This window comes from Macrotis lagotis, chromosome 3 (genome assembly GCF_037893015.1).
Source record: "Macrotis lagotis isolate mMagLag1 chromosome 3, bilby.v1.9.chrom.fasta, whole genome shotgun sequence".
In the NCBI taxonomy this organism is placed as follows: Eukaryota; Metazoa; Chordata; class Mammalia; order Peramelemorphia; family Peramelidae; genus Macrotis; species Macrotis lagotis.
The window spans coordinates 295,789,897-295,804,079 of NC_133660.1; the positions used below are offsets into that span (position 1 = coordinate 295,789,897).

A 14,183-nucleotide genomic window follows, 5' to 3' on the forward strand; every position below is an offset into this window, starting at 1 on the left:
TTCAAGGAGGAGGAGACTTGAAAAGGACCTTGAAGGATGAGTAGAATATAGGCATAAGGGGTAATCCCATCTTCATTCTTATAACACATTTTAATGCTAAATATGTTCAATTAAATATTAATGTTTTACAGTTTGATAGGAAAACACTTTCCTAACCCTAAAATGGAGTAGAAAGCTTCAGAATGTGTTGTAAACTTTCAACACCCTCTGCAGACTCCACCTTGTATTCTGATTAATCTATTAGTCTACAATAGGCCATGTGGGGTGTTTCCTCTTTAGACTAGGTAGGGTTGATTTATGCTTTGAATGGAAACTACCTCTTCCTCCTGGAGATAATGAGTTGATCTGAAAAATCAATATGGCAGAGGCAAATATAACCTTTGTGACTGAATTCATTTTCTTGGGGCTTTCTTCTCAACTGAGGGTTCAACTCATTCTTTTCATCATGTTTTTATTCTTCTATTTATTGACAGTGTTTGGCAATCTCATCATCATCATAGTAATCCAGATTGAACCCCGCCTCCAAACCCCCATGTATTTTTTCCTGACTAACTTGTCCTTCTTAGACATGTGTTATACCACCACCAATGTCCCTCAAATGCTTTTCAATATGGTAGGGAAGAAAAAGACTATCTCCTTTACTGGTTGTGCAGTCCAGATGTATTTCTCCCTCTCCTTTGGGATGATTGAATGTGTTCTCTTGGGGGTTATGGCTTATGACAGATATGTTGCTATTTGTGCCCCACTGCACTACACTGTCATAATGAACAGAAGAACTTGTATTCACATGGTCATCATTTCCTGGACCTCCAGCTTCCTGAGTTCTATGGTGATCAATGTCCTTACCTTGAGTTTGCCTTATTGTGGGCCTAATGTGTTGAACCACTTCTTCTGTGAAGTGCCCTCAGTGCTGAGGTTAGCCTGTACAGACACCTCTGTCACAGAAATGGTAGTGTTCATCTTTAGCATCATAATTGTCTTCATTCCATTCCTTCTCATTGTCATCTCCTATGCCCGCATCCTCCTGTCTGTCCTCAGGATGAACTGTGCAGCAGGAAGACTCAAAGCATTGTCCACCTGTGCTTCCCACCTGACTGTGGTGGTTCTGTTCTATGGGACAGCAATCTTCATGTACATGCGGCCTCGGTCCAAGTCTTCCCGGTCTGGGGGGAAAATTATTGCTGTTTTCTATACTGTCATCACCCCAATGCTTAATCCCCTTATCTACAGTTTGAGGAACCAGGATGTGAAAGGGGCTTTGAAAAAAGCCTTTAGTAAACAGAGATTGTTGTAGAACATTGAACAGGATAAGAACTCAAAAGACCAAGATGAACATTAAATATGGGCCCAAACATTCATTGTGTGAGCTTGGTGAATTATTTTATCTCCTGTGAGGGATGTGTGGCATTGGCTTAAATGGACTCTAAGGTCTTTACCAGACCAAGTTTTCTCTGATTTTCGTTCTTGTTTCTCACATTATATTTTTCTACGATATCTACATATTTTGGCATACAGTACTCTAGCTTCTCCCGGTTCTAATATTTTAGGGATCTAAAAATAAGATTACTTTGGACATTTTTGTTGAAAATCATTCTAGAACATGGAACTCAATTAGTTTAGTCTAGTAAAAAAATGGCTAAAAATCTTGGTTAATCTGAAGGATTTCTTAAACATTAATGATAGATTGTGGTTACTCAGTTGAAAGGGTATTGACATGCAGATAGAAAGATAAGTGTTTGAAGCCCACCTCTAGTGTGAACTTTGTGACAGTGGAAAAACAGAAGCCCCAATTTCCTTTATTTTAAAATAAGGACAATAAAATCTTTGCTTCCTGCTTCACTAGGCTGTGAAATTCAAGTGACATGACTTTGGAACTTTAACATTCCATATACATTGTCATTATCATTATTAAGTCTTGTAATCTAGTCAAAATTGATGTAGGAGATTGCATCATACCAAGCTTATAACAGAAATCAACTTCTCAACATGTAGTCCCTGAGAGCATGTGGTTTTGTTTTCTAGTCTTTGCCTCTTTCTCCTTAAAATTGAGGATGAGGAAACTGAGGGCTCCAGGGAATTCTGGAAGTTAACCTTGGCCAGCTATAATTTTGGTGTCTATAGAATAAAAGGCAGAATTAATGATAGACTTGCCCCCCCCATAGCATAAACCCAAACTTTGTAAATGTAGAGCATGTTTCCTTGTTTTAAAACTTAAATACAAGCATAACACAGGTGGAAATATTGACATTCCACAACAGAATCTTGACACAGTCTGAGGACTTTGATGTTCCTGGACTTTAAATCTTTATAAGCATAAAAGCTTGACTCTCTCCTACAAGTAAAAAAAAATTCTGCAGAGTTTGAAAGATGGAAGGGAAATCTGAACTCAGGCTTTTTGAATTCCTTGGCCTAGGTATAAATTGTGTGACCTTGGGCTAACTTCACAATTGAATCTCAATTTTTCCATCTATAAAATGAAGGGTTTGAGAATTAAACTAAATGGACATTTTATTCACTTTTAATTCTAAATGCTGTTTCTTTTAAAAATTATATGATAATTCCCTTATTTCATTGGAGATGAAACATAAACAATTGAAAAGAATTATTTGAAGTCACAAAGCAAGTAAGTGGCAAAGACGGATCAATCAGCTAAAGACTGTACTCCTGACTTCTAGGTTTCCATTCTTTTTCATAACAGCTGAGGCCTTAATTCTCATTACTATAAGAGAATGTCTTGTAATACTATAATGAATGATCCTTAATGTCTCATAGAACATAGAATGTAATACTTTCCAACTATGCTAGGGAAAATTGCATTGAAACTAGGGAAATAGCATTGAGGAATAAATAATTGGCCAGAAAAATCTTTCCTGATAGCAGATTTGGATAGAAGAGTGAAGAAGTGAGGACAGGGGAACAGAAGGAAGGGCTATATGTCATCAGGAGGAGAAAATGAAAATCATATAAATAAGAGGTTGGGTTATGCAAAATTAATTTTCTTCTCAAGATAACTTAATTATATATATATATATGAATAATCAAATATTCATGGAATATTTTTCAGATTACACACACTTTCTTGGGAGAAAAATGATCAAAGATTATTACTGCATCTCTGAAGTCTTAGTGTCAATTTGCATTCTAGATATTGAAACTGGAGTTTCATGGATTCTCCTAGAGGTAAATCATTCATTTTTAGGACAAAATTTTACAGTGTGGAGGGTGAGTAATAGGGAAAGGAGAAAGCAGAAGGAGATAGGAATGTGTCACGTATTTTTATCAAGTCAATAGGAGATGAGCAGTAAAATGATGAGCCCCTTAAACCTATGACAAGAAAAGAACCTGCAAGGGAAGTGTTGTTAAAAGGTAGCAGAGATAAGGAAATGGTATCAATACTGGATATATATACAGCAACTATAAATGAGAGAAATAGAGTCACACAGACTTGAGGGTCAATGTATTTCTTGAGAAGACTAAGTAATGAATGGATTGGATTTCTTCTTTATAACTTGATTCTCGATTTAAAATCCAATCAATCATTATCACAAAACTTTTTTTGAATTTTTAGCTATTTTGGTATGTATCTGGTCATGTGAGATCCCTTCTCAAGAAAAATTTGTGTCTCTCTCTAGCTTCTAGGATTAAAAACAAACTCCTACCACTAGTCATGTAAAATCCTTCCCAACTTGGATTGTTTGAAGAAACTATGAGATCTTAAAACTAGAGAATAAGAAATATAAACAAGCAACATGAAAAGAATATACAAACTCTATATAAGTCAATGCTGAAGACCTCAAAGACAAGGGACAAAATGAAAATTTAAGAATCATAGGTTTCCCAGAAATGTACTACTAATACTACTACAATTGCTGTTACTACTACTACTACTACTACTACTACTACTACTACTACTACTACTACTACTACTACTACTACTAAAATTGAAGAATATATTTAAGAATAATATAAGAAAATTGCCCATAAATTCAGAATTAGGAAACAAAAAAGTCCCAATAAAAATAATTCAGGTACTACCTCCAGAAAACAAAAATCACTTCCTAGAAAACACAAAAAAAATGGATTAAATTTTACAATTCAGTGATAAACAACAATTTTGCAAGTAGACAGTAAAAATGATTTTAAATAGTTAAGAAATAAAAATTTAATAATGCAAAATTATTCTTCTTAGAAGTTGGAATAATATATATATATATACTTAATAATGTATTCAAATTGTTCCCCAAAATGTCATCTTAGCTCTCATAATAAATGAAAAAATTGACATTTAACAAAAGAGACATTTGAAGCACGTTGAGAAGACAGATAACATCCAAATATTCAACTTGCCAATATTCTGTGGTAGACAATGATCAGACCTTTACACACCGCAAGAATTAGTTATGAGGAGGGATGTTACAAGACTGTGATGAGGATAGAATTTCAAATATGGAAACTCCAACTTACAAAGGTAGAATTGCAACTGTCTAGAATTTGGTAATCTTTAGATTCAATAGCCCTTTACAAAATAGATAGCTAGGCTACTGTTTTATCTAGAAGGATTTACTTTGTAACAGGATCCTTAGCATCCTCTTGACCCTAAAAAAGTTCCCACTAACATAGTTTTCCACATCATGAAATGTAGATCATCTTCTATTCCCTTCAGGCCTATATATGCCACCCTTGAAAACATTGCCTCTACATAGCAAAAGGAGACAAAGGAGGGTTAACCCTAACCAGAACCACAGTCAAAACCAGAACCACAACCACAACCACAACCACAACCAGAACTATCAATGTTTTAATTTTCCTATACTTGGTTGTTAAAGCTATATAACATATATAAACCTATCCTATTATTTTTCTTTCTTTTACCAAGTCAATCATTTGTGACATCTTGATATTTGAGTCAAGGATGGGTTACCACCAGCCCACCTACAAGAAACATAAAACAATCAAAATGCAAAAAAAATATGTTTTTAAATCTACAAATATAAAAGGAAAAAATGAATGAAATTATATCATATTTATAGAAAATCAGAGAGAAATACCAAAATAGAGAGCACACAAGAAAGCAAGCAAGAAATGAACTTGATGATTAAAAAAGAATCATTTATTAGAATAAAGAAAATATACACAAATGAATAAAGATGTAAGTAAAAATTAAATAGAAGTGGTAATGGAAGGAAATTAGAGTGTCATGGATTCTCCCAGAGGTAAATCATTTTAGGAGAAAATTTTACAGTGTGGAGGGAGAGTAATGGGAAAGGGGAAAGAAGAAGACAGATAGGAATGTATCCTGCATTTTTATCAAGTCATTAGGAGATGAGTCTCTTAAACCTATGTCAAGTAAAGAACCTGCAAGGGAAATGTTGTTAAAAGGTAGCAGAGATAATGAAATTATATCAGTACTAGATATATGTACACCAAATGGTATAACATATAAAATCTTATAGGAAAAGTTAAATGGGTTAAAGAAAAAAATAGGTTATAACAAATATAATAATAAGGAAGCTCAGTTTGCCTTTTCAGAGCTAGATAAATCTAACCAAAACCAAACTAGAAAAAGCTAAAAAATGAATAGAATTTCATAAAAGTTAAATAGATCTCTGAGGAAAATAAAATGATCTCTCTCTCTCTCTCTCTCTCTCTCTCTCTCTCTCTCTCTCTGTATATATATATGTTTTCCTCAAAAGTACAAAGAAGAAACAAAAAACTTGAGTGTGTACTAGGGTACAAAACTTCTCAACCATATTTAGAAAAGCAGAAATATTAAAAGTATCCTTTTCAGATGGTGATAAATATTACATTCAATGAAATACCATAGATAGATAAAAATAATTAGAATTAAGTAATCTAGAACTAGAAATGAGTAAATCAAAAAGCAAAGCAAGGAAGCAAGCAATTTCTTTTCAGAGAATGATAACATTGAGACAACATTCCAAAATTTTTATGAAACAGATAAATCAATATCTGGGTGAAAATGTATTTCTCTAAACATTTCCATCAGTAAAATAGAGAAAGAGTAGATCATTGAATTGAGCACAGAAACAAAAAAAAAACTATAGTAAAACCTCATTAAAATTTGTCACTTAAGCATAAAATTAAAAATTCTGAAAATCAAAGGTGAAATTAATAAAAATTAAACTAACAAAGCTATTGAATGAGTAAATAAAGGCAGAAGCTTGTTAAATGAAAAAATCATAAAAATCTATTAATCATTGGTTAATGTGACTTAAAAAAGAAAATCAAATTACATATCTCATAAATGAAAATAAATTCACCATTAATGAAGATGAAATAAAATTGTTGATTAGTAGGTATTTTATTCAATTAATATAAAATTTAGCAATTTAGGTGAAATGGATGAATGTATATAAAAATATAAATTGCTCAGATTAAAAAAAAGATACATGATAATACAAATATAAACTTAGGGGAAAAAGTATAAGCCATCAATGAACTGCCTAAGGAAAAAACCCTAGGAAAAGATTAAATCACAAGTGAATTTTATCAAACATTTAAAGGACAATTAATTTTTTTTAGGTTTTCTGCAAGGCAAATGGTGTTAAGTGGCTTGCCCAAGGCCACATAGCTAGGTAATTATTAAGTTTCTGAGACCGGATTTGAACCCAGGTACTCCTGACTCCATGGCCGGTGCTTTATCCAATGCGCTGCCTAACGACCCCTAAGAACAATTAATTTCGATATTATATAAGTACATTGGAAAAATAGACAAAGGAGGAGTCACAAGAAATTCCATTTATGACACAGATATGGTGCCGGATACCTAAACCAGAAAGAGCTAAAGCAGAGAGAAAAAAAAAAAACTATAAACCAATTTTTCTACAAATACCTTTGCAAAAATTTTAAAATAAAATACAAGTAAGGAAAATATAAAAAAAATATCACATATATATGAGCAGTTAGGATTTATATTACTAGTGTGAGTCTGGTTTAATATAAGAACTATCAGCATAGCTGACCATATGAAATACAAACCCAACAGAAATCATTATGATTTCAATTGATACCAAGCTTGACAAATTCAACAATATCCAATTCTAAGAAAAACATTTGAGAGCACAAGAATAAATGGGGTTATCACTAAAATGATAAATAATATTTTGTCTAAAACTATCAACAAGTATTATCTGAAATAGAGATAAGCCTTCCAAGGGATTTCAGGACTGAAGTAAAAATGTCCGTTTTCATTGCCATTAATCAATGTTCTACTAGAAATACAAGTTAAAGAAATAAGAGGAAAAATTGGAAGGCATTAAAATAAACAATGAGTAAACAAAACTATCCCTCTTTCTAGATGATATGATGGTATATTTAGAGAATTCTAAGAGAATCAACTAAAAAACTCATTGAAGTAATAGATAACTTTAACAAAGTTGAAGGAAATAAAATAAATGCACATAAATAAACAACACTTCCAAATACCATCTGGAAAATCCAGTAGCAAGCAAAAGAAATTTCATTTAAAATGAAATCAGTGCATCAGTGATATTATTTAATGATCAGCTGTGAATAAGTCAAATCTTCTCAGTAATATGTTTCAAGAAAATTATAAAGGACTCAGGAAGAAAAATGCTATCTATATCCAAATAAAGAACTGATGGAATGAAAAAGGGTAAAACCCCATATTTACAAAAATGTTCATAGCAGCTGTTTGTAATTGCAAAGAAGTGGAAATCAAGGGGATGTCCATCACTTGGGGAATGATTGAACAAATTATGGTATATGTATGTGATGGAAACCTATTGTTCTATTAGAAATCAGGAAGGATGGGAATTCATAAAAGCCTGGAAAAAACATGTATGAATTTATACTGAGAAAGATGAGAAGAGCCAGAAGAACACTGTACCTCCTAACAACAATATGCAGTGATGATCAACCTTGATTGACTTGTCACTCTATCAGTGCAATAATCAGGGGAAGTTATAGGGGATCTGTGATAGAGAATACATCTGTATCCAGAGAAAGAAATGTGCAGTTTAAACAAAGAACAAAGATTATTATCTTCAATTTTTAAAAAGTCATTTTAGATATTAGATCATTTTGCTATCTCTAATATTTTCTTTCTTCCTTAGGTATATGCTTTTTCTCTCAACACATTCAATTTTATATATGCATATCATGGAAAAATGTAAAGACTATCAGATTGCAAAAATGATTGGTAGAAACTACTATTGCATGTAATTGGAAAAAATATTTATATAACAAAGAAAAGAAAAGAATTGTTGGATTCCAAATGCCAAACCAATTGCTTGATTCTTTTTCATGGTTATTTTTTCCCTTTGGTCTATTTCTTCTTCCACAACTGAGTCTACTCTGGAAAGAGGTTATATGTGATAGTACTGGTATAATTCTATCAAACTGCCTGCCCTTTACAGCAGAGCAGAGGGAGAAAAACCTTGGAACTCAAAATATTGTAGAAATGAATGAAACAAACAAATTTCAGAACATGTAATTGACAAAAATACTATAAGAAAAATTAAAATAACTATATATGTATATATATATATATATATATATATTTATATATTATAAAATACTTTGGAGTCTACTTACCAAAATAATCCCAAGGGTTATATGAATATAATTATAAAATACTTTCCAAAAATAAATTTGGGTGTAGCTAGGTGGTGCAGTGGATAGAGCACTGGCCCTGGAGTCAGGAGTCCCTGGGTTCAAATCTGGCCTCAGACACCTAATAATTACCTAGCTGTGTGGCCTTGGGCAAGCCACTTAACCATATTGCCTAGCAAAAAAAAAATAAAATAAAAAACAACAACATAAAAAAGCAAATAAGTTTGAAAATGAAAAACAAAGATTGTGTTCAAAGGAAATTAATAAAAATACAATTCTATCTTACATTAATTCATTTAGTTTTTTTTTAATTTTATTTATTTATGGCAATTGGGTTATGTGGCTTCCCCAAGTTCATACAACTAAGCAATTATTAAATGTCTGAGGCTGGATTTGTACTCAGGAACGCCTGACTCCAGGGCTGGTGCTCTATCCATTGGACCACCCATCTGCCCCAAATCAATTATTTATTCAGGACAAACCACCAAAGAATATTTTGTAGAAGTTTAGAAAATAATCACAAAATTCATTTGAAGGAACAAAAGGTCAAGAATATCAAGAGAATCAATCCCCTCCCCCCCAAAAAAGATGGAAGAATACCTAACTAACCAAACTGTAAATTTGTAAATAAGTAAACATTTAAACAATCTGGTACTTGCTAAGATATAGAATGGTTTATCAGAAGAGCTTAAAATGATGATCACATTTTAATGTTTGATAAATTTAAAGATACAAACTTTGGGGATAAGATCTCAATATTGGAAAAATGCTGAGAAAACTAGAAAATAGTGTAGCAGAAATTAGTTTTAGACCAAAGTCATAACATATATCAAGATAAAGCAAAATTGGTATATATATAACTTAGACATAAAGGGGAATAGTGAAAGCAAATTTGAGGATCATGTAATATTTTACCTGGAAGATTTATGGATAAGGAAAGTATGCATTCCCAAGTAAGCAATAGTATTACAAGGATACACATGGATAATTTTGATAATTTAATTATTTAATTAATAACTGAATTAATTTGGTTAACTTAATTATTAACAAGAAAGGTTGTACCCAAACAAAACCAATGTACCTAAAATTACAAGTAAAGCAGTAAGTTGGAGGGAAATATTTTTATAGGAATATTTTTGATAAAGGCCTAATTTCTCAAGTAAAATATTCAAATTTATAAGAACACAAGTTATTCATCAAAGGACATGACAAGGTGGTTTTCAGATGAAGAAATTAAAGCTATCTGTAGTCTATGCTGTAAATTACTATTGCTTATAGAAATGTAAATTAAAACAATTCTTAACATCTATCAGATTGTTAATATAGCAAAAAAAAGGAAAATAATTAATGTTGAAGAGGTTGTGAGAAAATTGGGAAACTAATCCTCTGTTGGTGGCATTGTGAACTGGTCCAACCATTCTGGAGAATAAATTGGAACTATGGCCAAATAGTTAAACTCTGTGTGCCCTTTGTTTCAACACTGCCCCTACAAAGTCTATATCCCAAAGAGATTTAAAAAAAGAAGAAGAAAAAGACCTATTTGTACAAATATTTATAAAATCTCTTTCTGTGATGGAAAGGAATTGGAAATTGAATGGATGTCCATCAATAGAGAAATGACTGTACCTGTTGTGGTAGTGATTGTACTAGAATATAATTGTGCTATTAAAAATGCCGAACTGAATTATTTCAGAAAAGGAAAAAAAAACAACCAGAAAAAACATGAACTGATGCAAAGAAAAGTGAGCAGAACCAGAGCATTGTAAACAGTAACATCATTATTACAGAATTACCAATGATGAATGACTTTGCTGTTCTCAGCAAAGCAATGATACATGACAATTCCAAAGAACTCATGATGAAAAGTGCTGTCTTCCTCCAGAGAATGAAATGATCATCTGAATACAGATCAAAGTATTCTATTTTTACAATTTCTTTATTTTTTGCAATCTGTTTCTGAAAATGCCATTCACATCAGAGGAAAAAAATGAAACAACACAAAACTATGGATCCTGAATGCAGAGCAAAGCATACTAAATTCAATTTTTAAAATTATTTTATGGTTTTTGTCCTTTCTTTCGCATGTTTTTCCCCCTTGGTTCTAATTCTTTTTTTACAACATTACTAATATGTAAACATTATATTATTAATTAAACATGATTCTGTATGGTCATCCTCTTCAGACCATTCAATGCCCTGGGGATGGTGGTAGAAAAATGTGGAACTCAAAAGCTTGCAAAAGTACAAAAGTTAAAAACTATCTTTGCATGCAATTGGAAAAAAAATTTAAAAAATTAAAAATTAGCACTGTCAATAAAGGAAAAATAAATTACACTGTTAAATATTTTTAAAATTCTAATCAATAACTTTAATTTTCTCTTTTTCTCATCTCAACTTTCTTGATTGGGGAAAGAAAAAGAAAAATGATACTCCGGGAACAAATTTGCCATCAATCCCCATCACCCCACAAAAGATTCTTTCATTGGCTGTGTCCAAAAATTTCACTAAGATCTCCACCTTTCTGTCCAAAGGTGAGCAGCATGAATCCTCAGTAATTTCTCTGGAATTGTGGCTTAATTATTGTCATGATCAGAAATAACCAGGTCTTGATGAAATCTAGTCAATCTAACACTCACTCATTTATACATACTATAAAACAGATAACTGATTTTATTACTATTGTAAGACAAGTTAGATTTCATATTTTCTTTCATGTTATTTCCCTCTATAAATTTCATTCACCTTCCACATCCAGGAGAAACTTGATTAAAGGTTATGCTCTGTCTTGTTCTTAATGGCTTACACCTTTGTAACCTCATCCAACACCCGCTTTCCAGAGAAACTTGCTGACTTGAAGGTCACATTTCATCAATGTAGGTTATTCATCATTTAAACTCATCACCTGAAAACTACCTCCATTGCCTGGGAACCATTGTTTTGTTATCAGAATCATATTTTGACTGAGGTTAAAGGAGTTTCAGAAGGGTAGATTCAAATCAGCTAATCTCAACTCTGACTATGTCAATAATTGACAATCAGAAGAAGAAACACCTAGACTTCTGAAGATGTTGTTCTGTCTTCTTGCAAATTATTATAAAAGACTCTATCAGCTTTCACTTGGTGTCTGGTCACTGAGAAAGACCTTTGATCCAATTTATTCATTACTGCTAACCTAACAGTTAAATTGATCTTTATTGGAACTTTGTCTCTTAGTTTGTCTTAATTTTCAAGGATAGCAACAATAGTTTCTTACAGCAAAAAACACTTTTCTTGACATATTATATTCCATCATGCTGCATCCCCTTTTCATGACTCATTCAGCGATTATTCTAATTCCTACTTAAAGGATATGAAGCTAAACTGTTATGTAGCAATAGTGAGAAATCTATTTAATTTCTGATTGTTCTCTATTGCTCTGGTTTCATTCCCCTATTGTATTGACATCCTGGGACAATATTTTGCCTCCCCTGTTTATTCTTGTTACTGAGGTTTCCTGCTGGTCAGTCTTTTGAAAGCAGTTTTCACATCTTTATTCCTTAAACTGTAGATCATGGGGTTCAACATAGGAATAATGACAGTGTAAAACACAGAAGCCCATTTGTCTTGGTCCAGAGAGTAAGCAGAAGTTGGTCTAAGATACATGAACATGACTGTCCCATAGAAGAGTGTGACACCAGTGAGGTGAGAGCCACAGGTTGAGAAAGCCTTGAGCCGACCTTCAGCAGAGCTGATCCTGATGATGGCCACAAGGATGAAGGCATAAGATATGAAAATGATGAGGATGGTGCTGAATTCAATGAAGCCGCACAGGCTGAAGAGTAAAATTTCACTTATGTAAGTGTCTGAGCAGGAGAGAGCCAGGAGTGGTGGGATTTCACAGAAGAAATGGTTGATGATGTTGGAAGCACAGTAATCTAGACTGAATGTGAGAGAAGTATGGGCTATCAGACTCACCAGCCCAGCAAGGTAGGATCCCACTGTAAGTACCAGGCAGACCCTGTTAGACATGATAGTGCTATAATGAAGTGGGCGGCAGATAGCCACAAATCGATCATATGCCATGGCAGCCAATACATAACACTCAGCATCCACAAACCCAACAAAGAAGGCAAATTGGGTGGCACAGCTGGAGAAGGAGATGACCTTCTTCTTGGTCAGAAAGTCTGCCAACATTCGGGGGGCAATGGCAGAAGAGTAGCCAAGATCCACAAGGGAGAGGTTGCAAAGGAAGAAGTACATGGGTGTATGCAATTGTGCATCCATCACAATGAGGATAATCATGCCAACATTTCCTACCACATCAATCAGATAGACAATAAGAAACACCACAAAGAAGATAATCTGCAGCTGTGGGTCCTGGGTGATGCCCATAAAAATAAATTCTGTAACAACTGAGTGGTTTCTTTTGTCCATCTTTTGAGTTGTTAGACACACTTGACTGGATTAAATATAACTATTCTAAGCTTCAAGTCACTGGAAGTCCTTAAGCAGAGGTGAGATGCTATCCTTATCAGGGATGCTCTAGGTGTCCTTTCATTGGATAGATAGTTGAACAAAAATCATCTCAAAAGATTCTGTCAACCTTAATAATCTATGATTTTAATCTGGATCATTAAAATGATCTGATTTATAGAATTCTCAGTGAAACACTCAATTCTTAAGTTAAGGTGAAAGGTAGTAAGTATTCCTTAGTAATGGCAAGGCTAGTTTTTCTATTAAAATTGGTGTAATGAAGACAATGAAGCAATGTCTGATCACCTGAAACCTAATACATTGTCTGGTTTGAGCAAATGACCTCAATGAATATTAAGTGATTTTTGCCTCTTGCTATTAGCACATTGTTCTGAAAAGGAAAAAATGTAGAAATATATTAAATGAGATAATTCCACTGTAAATGTATGTACATAAAACAATCATAGTGTATATAAGAATTTATGGCGAGCAAGTGAAACTTTCAATCCTTTTAAAAGCACCCTAAGATGCTCTGAACACCCCTTTTATGCCTTTATAAGGTGAAGTTTGAATTGTGTCCTTTCTGTTACATCATCCCACTACCCAATTAAGTAGGGTTGAAAGAAATGATATAAATTTTTGGATCATTTTTAATCAAAGTATTTTAAAATGGATTTTTATTATTTTATTTTTGTATTTCCTATACTTTCAATTTGTCAACATTTTTTCTCAGTTTCTTGTCAATTTGTCACTCTCAGTATCCTGTCTCTTCTGCATTTTATATATACATATATATATATATATATATATAAAACATTCATTAATTTCTATCTTCTAGGCACTGTACTAAGTGATGGGGATTCACATAAAGGCAAGAGACAAGCCCAATCTTTTGGGAAGACAGATAAGTTTATGTAAAAAAAAATCTCTCTCTCTCTCTCTCTCTCTCTCTCTCTCTCTCTCTCTCTCTCTCTTGCTTTAATCTTCATTACTGATACTGGCTCATTGTCCTGGAGCCTTTTCTCTTTATTCAAACTCTGTCTTGATAATTACATCAAGACATTAGGATTGAATTATAATCCCTCTGAAGATCAAACCAAATCTGTGCATTCAATTCTGATCTATTTCTGGTCTCC

At 32.9% G+C, this 14,183-nt stretch overlaps 2 protein-coding genes across 2 annotated transcripts; one reads left to right on the forward strand and one right to left on the reverse strand.

The window, feature by feature from the left end:
* Positions 1–358: 358 nt before the first annotated feature.
* LOC141519532 (olfactory receptor 2D3-like) lies at positions 359–1,301 on the forward strand. Its single transcript, XM_074231751.1, has one exon. The coding sequence runs from the start codon at positions 359–361 to the stop codon at positions 1,292–1,294; it is 936 nt and encodes a 311-aa protein (XP_074087852.1). The 3' UTR covers positions 1,295–1,301.
* A 10,774-nt stretch (positions 1,302–12,075) lies between these two features.
* LOC141516799 (olfactory receptor 5AR1) lies at positions 12,076–13,008 on the reverse strand. Its single transcript, XM_074227771.1, has one exon. The coding sequence runs from the start codon at positions 13,006–13,008 to the stop codon at positions 12,076–12,078; it is 933 nt and encodes a 310-aa protein (XP_074083872.1).
* Positions 13,009–14,183: the final 1,175 nt, after the last annotated feature.